Here is a 17,373-nt window from a genome sequence, read left to right as displayed (position 1 = left end):
ATTTTTAAAACCGGGTACTAAACAGCAAATTATCTCTGAACATGGGGACTAAGTAGGTAATTAAGCCTAAAAAAAAAGAGCTCCCATGATGTAAAAAGCCGTGCGTGACCGTAGTCTAAGTGTAAGTTACAATTGCTTTATATTTATTCTATTCTGATTTTGAATAAAGATGCCTCATTTGCCATTGTCTCTCTTTTATTTTATTTTTTTTTCAGAACAAAGTGTTCCTTTAATAAAATAGTTTCTAATTATCATTTTTAAAATGTAGTAAATTACTTTAAAAACTGTTTTTTTTCATCTTTTCAGAAACAATTTAGTGTTGTTTTTCTTAAAGGCAGGTACAAGAGAAATCACTATAAAGATCTCTTTTCCGGTAAATAATTTTCCCTAAATAAAACTTTTACCACAGGAGATTTCACAAATTTTCAAGATTCAAATATATTAATTTTTCAAATATTTTGTATGAGTTAGGCCATTCAAATTTAGTGAACTTTAATTGTTGTGTTTAGATAAAATATTTAATTATTATTAAATTTAAAAAAAATCAAATAATACTTATTAATAAAATTTTAGTTGCATATTAAATTAATTTTATGCTTAGTAAATAAATACGACAATCATTGGAGCTCCTGCTACTCCTCATCACATGGATCAATCCTCTCTACTTGAGAATGAAAGACCATTGGCCCACATGGATCAATCCTCTCTACTTGAGAATGAAAGACCATTGGACCGTCAGGAAACCCCCCAAGACTGAGCTACCATGTGAGTAATTCTAAACACTAGGGGCACCACCATGAATCTTCTCCTTGAAGATCATGAAATTACGTCCAACACTATAGGGCACCACCATGTAACCTCCTTAGAGATCCATGGAATTACGTCCATCAACCATACTTGGTACATTTAACCACCAAACATGTTTCATACCATCACATACTATCAGTTCAATAACATTACTACCATCATATTATGCATTTCAATCATTCCACACACTTGGTTCACCCAAAGCAAGAGCAAAAGAGAAGACTGGACTAAAAGGGTTCGCACAGCGCACCTTATTCGCAAGGCGAGACAGGATGGTCTCGCACAGCACACCCCCTAATTCGTCATGCGAATTAACTCGTGGCGTGCATCAGACTCTCAACCTCTCGCATAGAGCACCCATGTCGCTATGCGAGAGCCCAGACAGAGACCAACCCTCCTAAAACTCTCGCTATGCGCCCCACTCGCCTTTCAAATTAAATGGGCAGTGGTTCCAGACCACCACCAGTCGCATAGCGACAGGATTCGCCAAGCGGATCCACAAACACAGAGCAACACCCTCTGGTCATTCGCATAGCGCACCAGCTCGCACAGTGCACCAGCTCGCACAGCGAATGACTCAGACAGTAAGCACCCTCTACAGGGTCTCGCTATGCGAGACAGCTCGCATAGCGAGTCTGCATGATTTGCATAACGCAATTTCTGCATAATCATGCAACTCACACACCTTTACCAATTCTAGGCCCTTTTTATCAACTTCTAACACTCCTAATTCCTGTATTACAACTAATTAGACTTGTCTAGATGATTATAAATGTTCATACTACAATTCTAAAGTGATTTAGACTCAATATAGAACCCTAAAATCAACAACTTAGGGACCCAAATCCAATTCTACTACTTGTAACTCGTTTTAGACCATTTTGAGATTCCTAACAAGTCACAATTAGCCTATTTGAGCTACCTAATTGTACTCAAAACCTCCAATGCCCAAAATCACCACCTCACTTCCTCTTAAAGTGACCTAGAACTCTACTAGAACACTAAGTTTTCTATTTTATCAGTATTACCACAAATTCTCATCCAAAGCATTCCTAACATGATAAATTACAAAATTTAAAGAAACCATAACAGTTCACAATCCTCACATTCCAGTTTCACAAATGTACAGTCCAACACATACAACTAATTTTCCCACATCAAACGCAATGCCAACAACACAACAGTACAAAACTCAACGTACATACATCTCATGCAAGTAATTTAAAACGCATCTTAGCTCCCCTTACCTTGGAGTTGAGCAGTAGAGCCCACTAGAACGCTCTAACAGTGTCCCACACAGCAAGGACCTGACCAAACCCTACAAGACACCACATCGGTGACAAAAGCAGCTCTTAGAGCTAGAATGAACAGAGGAAACAAAAGGAAAAAGCTACCAGTTGCATGCAACCAGTAAAGTGGCGTGCCCTAGATTCAAAGACAGTGGAGGAGAAGGAGAAAACGGCTTACCAGTCGAAATGAAGAAAACGTTCGGTAGAAATGGAGCCCTCTACGCCGCGGACGCTTGGGCAGCACCTAAATCAAAATCCTACGGTTCAATGAGCTGGAAATGTAGACAGAAGACAGAGCAAGGTTAGGAAAAATAAAAGTTCTAGAGAGAGCAGGAAAAGTTGACTAATGAACTCAAATTTTGAAAGGTCCTTTCTAAGATCATGATGTCCTTAATTTTTTATTTTCTTTTACGGGTCTGGCTTCCTCAACCTAAGGCCCAATAGCCCTACATTTTTCAGGCCCTTACGTTATTGATAAATTTTGAAATATAAGTATAATTGAAATGTCAAAATTTTAAATATTAATAAAGTTTACAAAACTTAAACTATTATAATTGTTTTATTATATTAAAAATAAAATACATTAATATTTATTATGGTGAATATTTAAGCTATCTTTGTTTTTATCTGAAGTTATATCAACTCCAGACTAGCTTAGAAACTTGGCAGATAAAATCTGTAAGAAGCGATGCACCACACAGTTGGCAATTGGAAGATAAGGTATCAAATAGAAATATGAGTAAGCGGGGATAAGATAATTCGACACTTCGTTGAGTTTGGTAACATAGTGTGAGAAGATGAACAGTGTGAAATTGAGACCAGAGCTTCACATTCCAATTTCTTCCTCAAACCCTCCACTGTGCGTCAAACCCATCAAATTTCTGGTAGTATCGTCGTATGGCAAAAGCTTAAAGCATCCACCTTCCAAATTCGCACTCAGTCTCAGAGAAAACAGAGGAAGCGAAGAGCATAGACGGAGCGTGGTTGTACTGAGAGATCAGAAGGCTGTTTCGAATTCCAGTGTTGTGATAATGGGAGCGGTGTGTGTGGGGATTCTGGCGGTGATTCTGACTGAGGAGAAGGCTTTGGCATTGGGCCCTGAAGGCCCACTGGTGGAAGAGTTTTGGGACAACGTCAGGAGATATGGGCTTTACGCTCTCACCGTCAGCACAGGTGCTCTTTACACCATCTTCCGCCCCATACTCGACCTTCTCAGGAATCCCGTTTCCGCCATTTTCATTATTGCTCTTTTCGGGGGTTCCCTCTACGTTGTCTCGCAAGTCCTCTCTGCAATGGTTGGTGTCTCTGAATTTTCTTACGATTATGGATACTAAGACCTCCCATTATTGTATCACCATCCTTATATTGTTATAACATCATGCAAGATAAACACCTTTTTTTTTTCTTAAATGTCTAGATTTTGTTATTTAGTTTTTGTTTCAACCGTTTAATGTTCTAAAATTCCCATACCAACAATCTTATGTGATTCGGTTGAAGATTTAATTGCTGAACCAATTAAAAGATGACCATTTAATGTTGTTTTTCAAAATACAGTAGCTGAATCAATTACTAGTCTAGCTTTCTGTACCATTTGTAAAGAAAAAAAAAAGGCTTTTGTGTACCTAGGGAGGTAAAAAACCTCCATGAAATCATCCTTCTCCTCTTCTCTTGTAGACTGTAATGTGTGTTTAACGGGTGTTCCAAGTTACAAGTACATGGTGGCTGATGGTCGTTACTCATGAGGAGCAAACAACAGATGAAACGGAGAGAGGGTAGCGAAAAGTGTTGGAATATTGAAAGGAGACGGTTTTTCCTGAGGCAAGAGGTTTTCCATCATTGACTAGGCAATCATCGTATCCCACTCTGCGAAACACTTTGGGGTTTATCAAACGTGCTGAACTGAACCACCCACAGTGGAGGCGTATGTTTGCTATGTCGCAATCACTGGCGCACATGTTCATTATTTGAACTGTGTACGAAGGAATCCCCGTGGGAAGAGGGGGCACTTCCCCCTGATATATCACTATCTCCTCCTTTGAGCACACCGTTCCTATATGGTTCAAGCCCCCATCATCTGCAATGCACCATAATTTTAGTGCTGCAATTCTATTTTATTACTACAACATGCTTGTAAAGGGTTCTCGTACCAGCAGATTGCAGCAGTTTTCGTGAGGTGATTACTGTTCGGTTTCCTTTGGAGAAAAACATCTCTGCAATGCCTGCGTCACTCTCACCTTCCCTGTGAATTATCACATCCCTTACTGCAGTGCAAATAAGAATGTCAGTTGCTCAACTCACCATATATGAAAATTCAATTTTTTTTACAAGGGATTGGTGTGAAACAGAAGGAGTTAATCTTACATGAAACAACTACTCCAATCAATCTAGAAGCTTAGCAATTAGTACATTGTATCAAAGCCAAACCATTAAACAAGTCAATGGGTGAGTGACTCAGACTACAGCTTTTCTTGAACATCGACTCGAGGAGGTTATTGCAGTTGCAATGGCACAAAGACTGTATAATATGTGTCATTAAGGTCAAGGTGTTACCTAAAAGCATGGCAAAGAGCGAGGCAACAGAGACCGTGCAAAAGCTTCTAGCTTTGGCACTTTTAAACCCAACTTTCATTCTGATTTCTGAAGTGCTCTCAATCTGCTTAACCTGCAAAAGCTGAAGAAAGAAGCGCGCTTGTTTAAGTACAAGAGAAGCAAGCCATCGGATAAACGGAGTGCTAGTTAATGAACATGGAGGAAAAGTGAGTTTATCTTGAGTATTGGAGGTAGTAGTAAATGTTTGGTGTGAAGCTGGTTTGAGCTTGAGAGTTTAAATAGTCGTACGAAATGCTGGGAAGTAAAGAGAAGATAAAAGTGAGGGAAAACTAAAATTACTCGAAACTTGTCAAAACCTGCAAACTTCCTAGGATTTATGTGCGGCACGTAACCTTATTGATTATGCTCAGGCTCAATGCTTCATCCTGCTAAAAGGCTGTCACCACATTTCTCTGTTTCATTAGTTATACTTGTAGCTTTCTTTGTTCTGAACGTGTGGTTGCTGGGCCTGATGAATTAAAGGGAGAGACATACCATCTCAATTCCCGGTTAAATTGAAGAAAAGGAAAGGAAAAAGTCCCAAAATGGGGAGATTCCTTGTCTTAAAAAAATGGATATGCTTCCACCATGCTATCTTAGTATATAGAATTAAGTAAAGTAGGACATTTACTTTATTTGAACTTGTTAATCAAAGTGATGATGAATCGGTGGTAGTGTGAAACACAGAGGGTAAAGTCAGATTTTTGTGGGGAAGGAAGTAAAGAGAATATTTGGATGCATTGATGGGATGATAAAACTGAAGGAAAAACATTCTTTGAGTGATAATGAATTGAAGCAGTTGAAGTGATAATGAGAAGTGCAATTAATGTATAGAGGCAAAGTAGAAGTAGATAACATCATTTACCGCACATATTCATATATCATATACATGCAGCACAGTGGTAGAGGGAAGAATGAGTACTGAGTGAGATTAACGCTTTGCCGGGAGAAAAAACAGAGAAAAATGTTGCAGATTAATTGCTTGCAGCGTGTGGATGGAACAAGCATTTAATTTATGAGGAAGCAGCAGCACTACTCGGTGGTTAGTAAGCGGCGTGATTTACTGACTTGTCTCACCCTTTTTCTTTTCTTATCTTCATTCATTCACCAACTTCTACTTTCTTTTAATTCTACTTTTCTCTAACTATATATATATATATATATATATATATATATATATATATATATATATATATATATATTTTTTTTTTTTTCACACCCAATACTCTACATTACTTAACAATTAAGATTTAATATAGTTTAAAATATTTTTTCCTCATTCCATTCATCGAAACATTTTTTAAATGCAAAATCATAACGAAATTTTACATTTTAAAAAGATAATACCTCAAATATATATCTTAATCATATCATTTTGTATTGATGAACTTTATTTTTATTTGTTAGAATTTTAAATGTGAATTTAAATTTCACAATTGAGTAAAAATGAGAAAGTAAAATATTATATAAGGTTTAAGATCTATTAATCCAATTTAATTTTTAACTGGGTTATTTATAAGGTTGGGAATTCAAGTGTGAGTCAAAGTGTCACATTGGATAAAAATGAGAAAGTAGAGCACTATATAAAGATGAAAGACCTATTGTCTTAAGGTTTTTGATAGAGAGTGATCAATCTCTTATATGATTGAACTCAGATGTTATTGGTGTTTGTGTTTTCCAATAAACCTTCTCCTCGATATATCCAACACATATATGTAATAAACAATATAATACATGTAACAAACAATAAAGGTTAAATCAATTTGTTAAGAAAATATAACTTTTATTTTTGTATCGTATTGTTGAATTGTTTACGCATATTAATTAAGTTTTTCTTATTGTTGTTTTTTCTTATATAATGTATGTTTCTATTTCTAATAATACATTAAGTTCTTTTTTCTCCAATTTTTTAAATTTTATAAGACTTAATAATTTAGTTTTATATTTAGATTTATTTTGATTTCTATTTTTATTTTTTATTTAACTGAGTCTCAAATAAAGTTATTTTGATATCTTCTCTTTTATTGATATTGTCATGTTTAAAAATTCTAACATGTCAAAATCTAGATCATGAAACCTCTTTAGTTTTTTTCTTTTTATTTTCTTCTTTTCCTCTATTTCCCTCCTCCTTACACCATCTTCTTCTACCTTCCCCCACTTTCCACTACCTTCTTTCATCTCTTACTAAATATTCACTTTACCCCATATTTAGAGAATAAAACACCATCCCATCAAAAGAATACTTTTTCAAATTCCAATATTCCCCGTCTAATATTATGAATTGCAGAAAATACAAAAAAATAAAATTTTAAACATAAAACATGGTGAAGGTAAGCGAAAAATAGAAAAAAATGGTGGAAGATAAAGAGAAAGTAGAGAAAAATAAAAATAAAAAGTTTACAAAATAAAAGATTACTTAGATTTTAACAAATATCATTTAAAATTGACTTAAAACCAATTTATAACTTTATTTAACAAAGATATTAACTCGAGTAACTAAAAAAAAAACTATAAAACCAATTAAGCCAATTTATAATTACCAATTATTATAGGTTCAAACTTTTTTTATTTTCCTATTATGTTTATTTATCAATGTGGTGTAACATAGTTGGAGATGATTTTGGTTTTTTAAGTGTAGGATCAAATATTGATCCTAGTCTATAAAGTGTTAATGTAATACTCTGTTGTAATTAAATTGAATTTGTAATTTTAAAATTTAAATTAAATCAATGATTTGTACCCATTTAATATTTTATTTCTTCAATTTAATTAAAAATCAATTGAGGGAGGAATTATTATATTCGACCCGTAAGGATAATCAAATTACTGTAGCTGATAACGTACAACAACTACTGCTATAAATACATACCAATTATTTATTTAAACACGTAAGGAATTATTTGAATAGGAATAAAGATAATGAGTAGTTAGCAACAACACGTATCCAAATATTAATTACCCTAAGTGCATGCAAGGTGGAGGGCCATCTTACCTAGACGGAAAATAGATAAATACTAAAAATTTTTAGAATAATAAAAGTAAATTTGTAGATATTAACATTGATTTAATTAAAAAAACACAATTTAAATATGTTAATATAGAATTATTTTTATAAACTAGTTTATGCATAAATTAATATTAATTTTGGAAAAATTTGATTCCATTTTTTCCTTTTAATAATATATATACAGCAATCCCAAAGACAATAAAGATAAAAGCCAAACCTACATAATATATCTGTGAAGAAAGTTTTTAAAGCAAAAGATGATTGTTGCTTACAGAATGTAATATAGGTTAGAGTAATTATATTAACAATTAAACAATACTTAATTTGGTGAATAATTTTTGGATTATTAACGATGTTGTTCGAGATTGTTGATGCATGTAGTTGTCGGCGGAGACTGGTAGCAGCTAGAAACTTCACCCAACTTCTTTCATAAATGAGAGAATCTTTCTCCCATTCTTTGTTGGATTCTCTCTTCCAACTTCACACACTTTCAATCTGGTTTCGTTGCTTGCAAAATTCCACTTGTATCATATCATAATTATCTGTTTCATGATAAAAACTAGGTCAATTTCGTAAATTGATAGAATAGTCTCCATACAACTTTGATGATGCCAATTTCATGCTTATAAATAGGAGGATGGTTAGAGTTCTTTAATCTGTTCACTCAACCCAACCAAATACCATAATCCATTCAACTATACAAGGATTAGCCACTAATTAATTCTCAACTCAAATTCTTTGCAGCCATAGAATCCATTAATCTAAACATAACAGCCAATTAAGAGCAATGGATTGTAAAAATCAGATTGATATGAAGAAGAAACTATTGAAAACAATTCTGCAGTTTGTTTTATCAGTGTCAGTGTTTTGTTTATTTGTATGGTACTCTTCTGGCTTTTTCATACTTCCTCAGTGTTTCAATGCTTACTTCTCCACCTGCCTTTTCTCCATGCTCACTCCCACTCTTCAAAGAAAATACATGTTTATCATCTGCAATGCCATCCTTGCTCTTCTAGCCATCTCACCACCTTTTCATCTACAGCTTCAGGCACAGGTTTCTGAAGAGGCTCTTGGAGATTTTCTTACTATTGAAGAAGCGAAAACGCAGGAAGATTATTCTGAACAAGTATCTGCAGCTGAACATGGCACGGAAGTGTTGATTATTGGAGAGGAAGAAGGAGAGACAGGAAATAGTAGTGAAGATCAACTGGCAAATACAGATGAACTGAATAGAAAGTTCGAAGAGTTTATAAGGAAAATGAAGGAGGAGATCAGGATTGAAGCTCAACGACAACCAATTGAAGTGTAGTACTTGCAATGATGATGATAATTATGATGATTATCGTCGCCAATTATTATTCCAAATGTTTATGAACTGTCTGTTCGGAATGAATAAATCCTAAACCTTTAAAAATAGGTTTAATGTCTCGGTAGGTCCCTATTTTCGGCGTGAATCTCAAATAGGTCCCTTTTCTTTTCGGCGTCTCAATTGGGTCCCCATTTTTGTAAAATTGTAACAATTAGGGGTCTGCCGTCAAATTGGACAAACGGCCGTTTAATTGTTGCTTACGTGGCATGAACAGTGTTTTCAGTAATGACACGTGGCATGATTCCCATCTGACACGTAAGCAACAATTAAACGGCAGTTTGTCCAATTTGACGGCAGACCCCTAATTGTTACAATTTTACAAAAATGGGGACCCAATTGAGACGCCGAAAAGAAAAGGGACCTATTTGAGATTCACGCCGAAAATAGGGACCTACTGAGACATTAAACCTTAAAAATATATATTAAAGATTGATAACTTTTAAAAATTAATTAGAATCAAAATAAAAATTGTGTGTCTATTAATATAAAAATAATGAAGTTAAAGAGTTAATTATGACAAAATTAAAGTTAAAAAATATTTGTAAATGGAATGAAAGTTTACAATCAATAAGATTGAAGTTTAAAATGCTCACTTCTTTTTTTAAAAAAAAAATACATTTCACAACACACTCAATTATTAATCATAAGATGAATAGCATCGTCTCTTCCATGAATGAACAATCTAAAAATTGAGGTATAGTACGAAATATTTTGAAAAGTATTCTTAATTTAAGGTGTTTTATGGTTTTAAAGTGTCCATTTGGAAGGATGAGAGATACTATTGGCTACTTTTAATGAATTCTGAATTTCCTTAAATGGGATTTCAAAATAGAATTTTCCATTTTGGTTAATCTATCAGAATTTGAATAAGTGTGATCATCAGTCTCTTTCCTGAACAAGTTGATCAACTTCCCAGGTAGCTAAACCTTAATCATCAGTTATGATAATGTTTTTGCGCTTTAAGGTATTTGATTTCGCAAATGTTAACATGCACGGACCTAGAAAGATAATTCCATGTGCTGTCAAGTAATTTTTCAAGAAGGGAAAAGGAAAATCAGATGAGTTTTGTTGGACATAAACCTGCATTTCTGCACCTTTGAACATCCAAAAGGGAGTAGTTTCATAAATCCATTGTTTTGAACCATCAATCTTGAGATAAGGGCCAAATTAAGTCCCTCAAAATTTCAACCTTTTCAGGTGATCTGTTAACGTATGAAGTTTTTTCATCAAGCTGATGGGTGGTGATGAGGCTCGACAATCATTGCTTTCAGAACATTCCAATGAGAAAAATGACCTTCAAAGGAGAAAGCCTAGAGGTGGTGATGTCTTGGAGAAGGAGATCAAGATCAAAGGAGAAAATGATGAACAAAAGCCTTTGAATCCTCAACGTACAGATGTAAAACCACTAGCAGAATTCCATTTCAGGCCAGTGTTGTTATGGTTAGCTGCATACCTAGGGGGAGGAACTATTTGCTTCCTTCTCACACAGGATCAGATAAAGGGCATAAAAACAAATGGGTTTCTCGATGCCATTTACTTCTGTGTTGTAACAATGACAACAGTTGGATATGGAGATCTTGTGCCAGATAGCCAACTGTCAAAACTTCTTGCTTGCGTTTACGTCTTCACTGGAATGGCTCTTGTAGGGCTAATTCTTAGCAAGGCAGCAGATTATATTGTTGAAAAGCAGGAAATAATCTTAGTTAAAACCATATTCAAGGGTGAAAATATTGGTCCAGAACAGCTTTCCAAAGAGGTTGAAACCAACAAAGCTAAATACAAACTCATCCTCACAGCATCCATCTTTTTGGTGCTAATGATTGCGGGGACTATTTTTCTCTATTTTATTGAAAATCTAGATTTTGTTGATGCCTTTTATTGTGTTTGTTCCACAGTCACTACTTTAGGTTATGGTGATAAGAGCTTTTCCACCACTTTTGGTCGTGCTTTTGCTGTGTTCTGGATATTGAGCAGCACCATTTGCTTGGCTCAGTCTTTTGCTTATATTGCCGAACATTATACCGAAAAAAGACAAAGGTCCCTTGCAAAAAGGGTTCTTGCACGAAAATTGTCCCACCTTGATCTTGAGGCAGCTGATCTTGATGGAGATCATGTAGTCAGGTAAATAGAACAACTGCTCTTGGTAACGAAAACAACGATGATAATAATAATAATTGTGAGCTTATAAGGATTGTTCTTCTCTATATCATTAATAGATTGCACAAATATTTAGCTTAATTATAAGTCATGAAATGTTCACATTCAACATTCTTCGTTATTTCAGTGCTACAGAGTTCGTTTTGTATAAGCTGAAGGAAATGGGAAAGATCAGCCAAGATGATATTTTAGCTGTTCTGGATATTTTTAGACAACTAGATTTTGATCAATCAGGAACACTGACAGAAGCTGATCTCAGATATAACCCTGACTGAAGAGTGAGGTGAATTATTGACTGTTATATGGAAATACTTTTTTGACTATGAAGGTGATCGAGGCATGTAGTTTTGATGAGGACATGAAGAAAAATTGTAAGGAAACAGTCACTGAAGTCAAGGAAAGACAAGATCCAACAACTTCAAAAGCATGATAACATGAACTAAAGCTAGCAAATGTGTTAGAAAAATAGTAAATACTTTTGTTTGTAGAAATCTATCTTTGTATTCTTGATCTTGTTATAGTGTTTTATGGGAATAACCCTTTGTTAGTTCATCTATGCATTTCACTATTTCAGCCAAGGCATCCATGAGATGTGGAGTAAAATATTAAATAAAGTAATCATGTGGAGAAGTTCATACTTTTATTTTCTTTCATACTGCTGATTCATTGTACATGATTGATACAATTGTCACTTAGACCTGAATCTGGATACAGAGAACAAGTTATCAATGATAATTGTTTTGGACACAAAACAAAGCTTGAAATTTTCACTTTAGAAGTTTGGAGAGTCTTCAGTGTGTTCTGGCACGCTTGTTACATAATCCAAGAGTCCTTCACCAGCTTTTTCACCGTGTACATGATCTTCAGTTGAAAATTTGGAAACCCCTCCAAAAGCTATTATTGCAGCCAATAAGACCGTAGTGGAAGCAAACAAAGGCCAGAAATACGCCAGAATGGTCATAATTCGTGGTGCTGCATATAGCATCAGGAATAAGGACAGTGAAAATGCTATTGCAATGGTGATATGGTATTTATACTGCACAAGCATTTTTGTAACATCCATGGGAGAGAGAATTGAGGGATAGAGGAAGCAGAATGGAAAGATAGAGAGGGAATAAGAGTGTGGCTATATCTTCAATAATATTATTGAGTTTGCTGTTTATATTCTGAAGAGATTTTGAATTAGAAATGGTTGTCTGAATGATTCTGAGAGCTTGCTTGTTCCATCTGCCACTTATTCTTCTTCTAAAAGCCAAGATGCTTCTTAAACTGTTCTCTCAATAATAAAGTAGGTGGCTATGGTAAGATAATTTTAGACATTCACCTAAATATATAGAGCCAGTGCAAATGAAAAATTCTTCAACTTCGATGATCCTAATATTTATATCAATGATGATATAGTCATTCCTTAAAAGGTGTATTGGCTTGGGAATGCCAAATTTTGAATTAGAAATGTTGGATGAAGTCTGAGTGAACAGGAAAGGAACATATTCTTATTCTTATTATGCTTTATGGGGATGCTGTGATGAGGATCAACAAGACAAGAAAACATGAATTGTTGAATGAACATTTGATTGAGGTTAAACTTATTCTTCCTTTGGATTTAAGGTTTCTCTAAACCACACATAAACACTATTTCCCCTCATCATTATTTAATGAAAGAACCTTCCAAAACAATTCTAATGTTTTTCTTACCCAAACTCAGGTTTTGTAGTTATCGTGATGATAATCAAGTCTCACATCGTTTACTGTGTTAATAAAGATTAAAGATTATTGATATATACTTTTTTTACTTGGAATTTGAACTAAATTATATACAAGCATTGGTTCATGAAGCCAAGGATAAAGGAGTGTGTTATTGTAAACAATATTAAACTAATTATTATTGCTTTAAAATTAAAACTTAGAATGGGCTCAACTTCAACTTCACTCTCCTTAACTTAAACATCCAAATTTACCTTCTGAGCTAGGATTTTCCATTTCATATATAGATATTTTAGAATGTATTATTTAAAATATAAATCTATATTTTAACTTTTAATTTGTATTACAGATTGTACTTAAAATATTCAATTTAAAATATAAAATAAAATATACATCACAATTTAAAATATAAAATATATTTCCAAAATATATTTTTAAAATATAAATTTTGAATTTTAAATTATATCTTTCGGAATATAAAATAAAAAAATCATTCCATATTACAAATTTTATATTTTAAAATGGATAATCCAAGATATAAATTTATTTTTCGAACTATATATTTCAATACAAAATAAATAATATATTCTAGATTACAATGAAATGTATTTTTAAATAAGATAATACATATATTAATATTTGAATAGTTTATACAATTTTTACGTAATATATTCTAGATTACAATGAAATGTATTTTTGAATAAGATAATACATATATTAATATTTGAATAGTTTATACAATTTTTACGTATGATTAGATTAAAAAAATTATATTTATCTATTTTTAAAATTTGAAAAGAAAAATGTATCAAACTTTTAGACAGAGAAACAGAGATAAATTTTAACTTCGTATCAAAATTCAGTTATTAAAATATTTAACCCAAAACTTTTTCTCGTTCTCATTTTGTTCTTGTGCTTTCTTCTTATTCAACTTCTCCTGTAATTTACACTCTGCAATGTGTCTTGCATGATCTTCCACTAGTTATCTAAGCAACTCTGTTTACTCACATTTTGAAAACAGAACAATTTTAGAATATAGAAATCAATTGTAAATGAAAAGAAAAAGGTTTGCGAGAGTCTTAAACTAAAGGAATAAAAAACAGAACATGCTAGTATAAAAAACACACAGATGAGCGTGCTGCACTTTTCTTTACATTTCAAGAATCAACCAAATTCCTGAGAAAATTATGATTCTCCAATAACTAGTTGGACAATTTGGGAGAGCTTAAAATTATGATTCTCCAATCATTTAATAGTTCTGCATCCAATCATTTTGGCACCCTCTTGCAATCCAGAATTTGAGAAACTATACTTCTCTGGTTAACAGCAATTGCGAATGTTTCTTACTCAACATAATCTTCACTTTCCTCATTTTCAAATTTGTATTGTCATTTTTTCTACGAGATACCAAAGACTCAACAGATTGTGTCAAGTAAGGCACAAAGACGGTAAACCTCCCCAATCTGCAGCCACCTGCAAACCAGCAAGTATCGTTTGAAATAAACAGAGTTCAATGCCTTGGAAGCATTGAACTTTCTTTTTCCTCCTTCAAGAAGAGGACCTCTGGTTTCCTTCTTTGGTTGAAACTGAAAAGCCCAACAGTTTCCCGTTGGGCATTGATTAGATGAAGTTCAGAGTACTTTAAATAAAGACATATATGGTTAATTATGTTGGATAAAACAAACGTGCAATTAAGTTGGATGATTAACTTCTTTAAAAGGACAGAAAGGGGTAATTTCCGGCAGAAAAAGTCAATGACGACATGCACACAAAGGAGGGACTTGAACTTTCAAAGTCATAACATGAACTCCGAAAACCGTAACATTTTCGTTTAACTATTCTTTTTTCACAAAAAATACTATACATCTTAATCAAATCAAAGTCAATCCCAACATAACTATTTGAAATAAGGCTAGAGTTGTACACATATTTAGAAGATATTAACAAATTTCGATATCACTCAAATGCAAATAAACCTAGCCAGTAGCCATCATGCTTGAGAATAAATATTACTGTCAGATCTACATTTAGACTATAAGACATTCATTATAAAATAATTATATATCTGAATCTAATACAAAAAATTCCTCCAAAGACAAAGGAAAATGGATAAATCTGCATGGCATTTCATTCCTTGAAACAACATAAACAATGGAGAAAAGATGTAGTTGGAATTACCTAAACCCCATAGCCCAATAACATTAATTATGCAGTAACCAGTTCCCTAGACTCCAGCCATGACTTGGCTGCTACCTGTGTAGTCAAAAACCAGCCAGCCTTATCTGGAGCCTCGTGGAATGGAGCGTTGAGTTCGTTTAAATGTGACTCAACAACACTTGCCAAACCTTTTTCCGAATACCTGTGTTTCCCATGACCAGTATTAATACCAAGCACTGGTGGAAGATCCTCTCCTGATTCCAAAACCTTGGACAAATCATTTATCCAAGCATGTAACGCAGTAAGCGAAGCTCCAAGCGAGAGACTCTTCAGATGCAGAGACCATTGAGTTTGAGACTTGGTCTGTATATCCGTATATATTTCACGCGTCAACCCCAGGTCCAGAAGCTGGCATGCCATGTCCATCAAATTCAGGTTGACACTAAGATCGATCAGAGAATTGCAAAAGGGCTTCTTTACTTCATCAGCAATTGAATCAAAGAGTTCAGAAGCTTCTTTTCTAAACTCTCCATCGCCCTCCTCCAGCCCTTCGACCAAATATCTTACCACAGACCCAAGCTTTGGATTAGCCTTATCCACACAATCTTTTAGCTTGAAAAGTTCTTCTTTCGGTGTTTGGGTCATAACATTCAGAAGACAACCACAGAAACGGTCGTCTGGACTGAGACCCAAATCCAAAAGTTGATAAAACGTCTTCACAACATCATCAGTACGTCCGGCCTTCCCATAGCACTGCACGAGCGACGTCAGAACAAAAATAGTAGGCTCAAAGCCAGATTCAATCATTTCATTCAACATTCTTTCAGCATCTGAAACGTTCCCACTGCAAGAATATATGGTAATCAAGGACGAGAACGTCCAACTGTCACAAAGGCAAGTTGCAGAACTTTTCATGTCTTCGAAAATCTTAAATGCCTCATCAGCAAGACCAAGATCGGCACACATAGCTAAAAGGGTATTGTAAAGATGAGTATTCATCTCCATTCCCTTTTCCCTCATTTCCTTGTAAACAAAGAGAGCGTCTTCGCTGTAGCGCCCTCTACCATAGGCTCGCAAGAGAGACGCATAAGTCACCCAATTCGGTGACAATCCATTATTCATCATCTCCGTAAATATACTCTTGGCCTGCCAAGGCCTCCTAGCCCTCCCCATGGCATCTAAAAGAGTATTATAAATAACCATGTTTGGTTTAACACCAAGAACCTTCATCTCTTGGTAGACATTTAAGCATCCATCGTAATTCCCTGCCAAACCATACATCCTAATCAAGGTAGAGAAGGTAACGGTATCAAGGCGCCAACTCTCGGTCCTTGCACGATCATACAAGCGCAAAGCCATGTCAATGTTACCAGCCCTGCCATAAGCATCAATCATAACAGAGTAGGTAACTTCATCAGGCTCACAACCAAACGATGGCATCTTTTCAAACCACTCAACGGCCTTATGGGGCACCGAACAAATCCTAGCGCAGCTAATTATGGTCGAGAAGGTGACATTATCCGGCCTGACCCCTCTCTGAAGCATTTCATCAAACACCTTCTCGATGGCATCCATATCTCTGTTCTTCCGAAACACCTTGAGAGTGACGTTGTAGAGAATGGCCTCTCTGGAGGGTCTAATCCTACGCTGAAAGTAGCTGAGAACAAAGGGCACGACAAGGGAATTTGACATGTTGTTGATGACAGTTACAGCGTCTTGCTCTAAAACCCTACCCCCCAAATTCTTCAAAACCAGAGACACGTCCTCTTGAGAGGGATTGCAAGAGTCCAAGGAGTTGGCAACATTGACAAGAGAATTGTACCTGGCATCGTAGGATTTTCTCTCGAGTTGTTTCGCCCTCGGGCTTCGGGGATTCACCCAAATACGACTACTTTTATAGGAAGACGTGGAATTTCCCTCCGGATTCCCCTCCGATGGTATCTGTTCGGAAATGGGTTCGTGCAAGGACACCTGGGGAGCATGGAGAAGGGTTTTCGAGTGCAGGGTCGCAGAATGAGAATGAGAGGGTTGAAAAGAAGAGGAAGACAAGTTTCGAAGTTTGAATTTGCGAGAAGAGGAAGAAGAGGAGGAGGAGGAGGAGGAGGAGGAGGGAGAAGAAGAAGAAGAGATGGAGGGAAAATCGTGGAAGAGAGAAGAAGGAGAAGAGCAGATATTGTAAGCCATTTTTGCAGTCTATGCTCTGTTCTGCATCGCCTTATCTCCCACCTCACACTACCACCTTCAACAAATATCTAAAGAAGAGTGAGATATGAAACTAAGAAAATAAATGTTTT

General features: G+C 35.0%; 5 protein-coding genes across 5 annotated transcripts; 3 read left to right on the top strand and 2 right to left on the bottom strand.

The window, feature by feature from the left end:
• Positions 1–2,813: 2,813 nt before the first annotated feature.
• Positions 2,814–3,506, top strand: LOC124836566 (uncharacterized). The gene has a single exon (XM_047311739.2). The coding sequence runs from the start codon at positions 2,894–2,896 to the stop codon at positions 3,428–3,430; it is 537 nt and encodes a 178-aa protein (XP_047167695.1). The 5' UTR covers positions 2,814–2,893; the 3' UTR covers positions 3,431–3,506.
• Positions 3,507–3,643: 137 nt separating this feature from the next.
• On the bottom strand, positions 3,644–5,820 carry LOC124836567 (TPD1 protein homolog 1-like). The gene is made up of 3 exons (XM_088105541.1): positions 4,647–5,820; positions 4,244–4,357; positions 3,644–4,170 (listed from the first exon to the last, which is right to left on the bottom strand). The coding sequence occupies exons 1-3, from the start codon at positions 4,723–4,725 to the stop codon at positions 3,833–3,835; spliced, it is 531 nt and encodes a 176-aa protein (XP_087961667.1). The 5' UTR covers positions 4,726–5,820; the 3' UTR covers positions 3,644–3,832.
• A 2,569-nt stretch (positions 5,821–8,389) lies between these two features.
• LOC124836569 (uncharacterized) lies at positions 8,390–9,301 on the top strand. The gene has a single exon (XM_047311743.2). The coding sequence runs from the start codon at positions 8,480–8,482 to the stop codon at positions 8,999–9,001; it is 522 nt and encodes a 173-aa protein (XP_047167699.1). The 5' UTR covers positions 8,390–8,479; the 3' UTR covers positions 9,002–9,301.
• Positions 9,302–10,295: 994 nt separating this feature from the next.
• LOC124836570 (two-pore potassium channel 1-like) lies at positions 10,296–11,754 on the top strand. Its single transcript, XM_047311744.2, has 2 exons — positions 10,296–11,182; positions 11,346–11,754. The coding sequence occupies exons 1-2, from the start codon at positions 10,296–10,298 to the stop codon at positions 11,491–11,493; spliced, it is 1,035 nt and encodes a 344-aa protein (XP_047167700.1). The 3' UTR covers positions 11,494–11,754.
• Positions 11,755–14,887: 3,133 nt separating this feature from the next.
• On the bottom strand, positions 14,888–17,323 carry SVR7 (pentatricopeptide (PPR) repeat-containing protein). The gene has a single exon (XM_047311734.2). The coding sequence runs from the start codon at positions 17,261–17,263 to the stop codon at positions 15,128–15,130; it is 2,136 nt and encodes a 711-aa protein (XP_047167690.1). The 5' UTR covers positions 17,264–17,323; the 3' UTR covers positions 14,888–15,127.
• Positions 17,324–17,373: the final 50 nt, after the last annotated feature.

This window comes from Vigna umbellata, chromosome 1 (assembly GCF_029865625.1).
Source record: "Vigna umbellata cultivar VRB3 chromosome 1, Vumbellata_1.0, whole genome shotgun sequence".
In the NCBI taxonomy this organism is placed as follows: Eukaryota; Viridiplantae; Streptophyta; class Magnoliopsida; order Fabales; family Fabaceae; genus Vigna; species Vigna umbellata.
The sequence above is the reverse complement of the archived record's forward strand: the minus strand, read 5'-3'. Positions and strand labels throughout refer to the sequence as shown.

Excerpts from the sequence above, each read along its gene's own strand:
- SVR7 (XM_047311734.2), bottom strand. The coding sequence starts at position 17,263 with ATGGCTTACAATATCTGCTCTTCTCCTTCTTCTCTCTTCCACGATTTT.
- LOC124836566 (XM_047311739.2), top strand. The coding sequence starts at position 2,894 with ATGAACAGTGTGAAATTGAGACCAGAGCTTCACATTCCAATTTCTTCC.
- LOC124836569 (XM_047311743.2), top strand. The coding sequence starts at position 8,480 with ATGGATTGTAAAAATCAGATTGATATGAAGAAGAAACTATTGAAAACA.
- LOC124836570 (XM_047311744.2), top strand. The coding sequence starts at position 10,296 with ATGGGTGGTGATGAGGCTCGACAATCATTGCTTTCAGAACATTCCAAT. Across the intron at positions 11,183-11,345 it reads GATGGAGATCATGTAGTCAG|TGCTACAGAGTTCGTTTTGT; the intron begins GTAAATAGAACA and ends TCGTTATTTCAG.
- LOC124836567 (XM_088105541.1), bottom strand. The coding sequence starts at position 4,725 with ATGAAAGTTGGGTTTAAAAGTGCCAAAGCTAGAAGCTTTTGCACGGTC. Across the intron at positions 4,358-4,646 it reads GCTCTTTGCCATGCTTTTAG|TAAGGGATGTGATAATTCAC; the intron begins GTAACACCTTGA and ends TTTGCACTGCAG. Across the intron at positions 4,171-4,243 it reads AAAACTGCTGCAATCTGCTG|ATGATGGGGGCTTGAACCAT; the intron begins GTACGAGAACCC and ends GGTGCATTGCAG.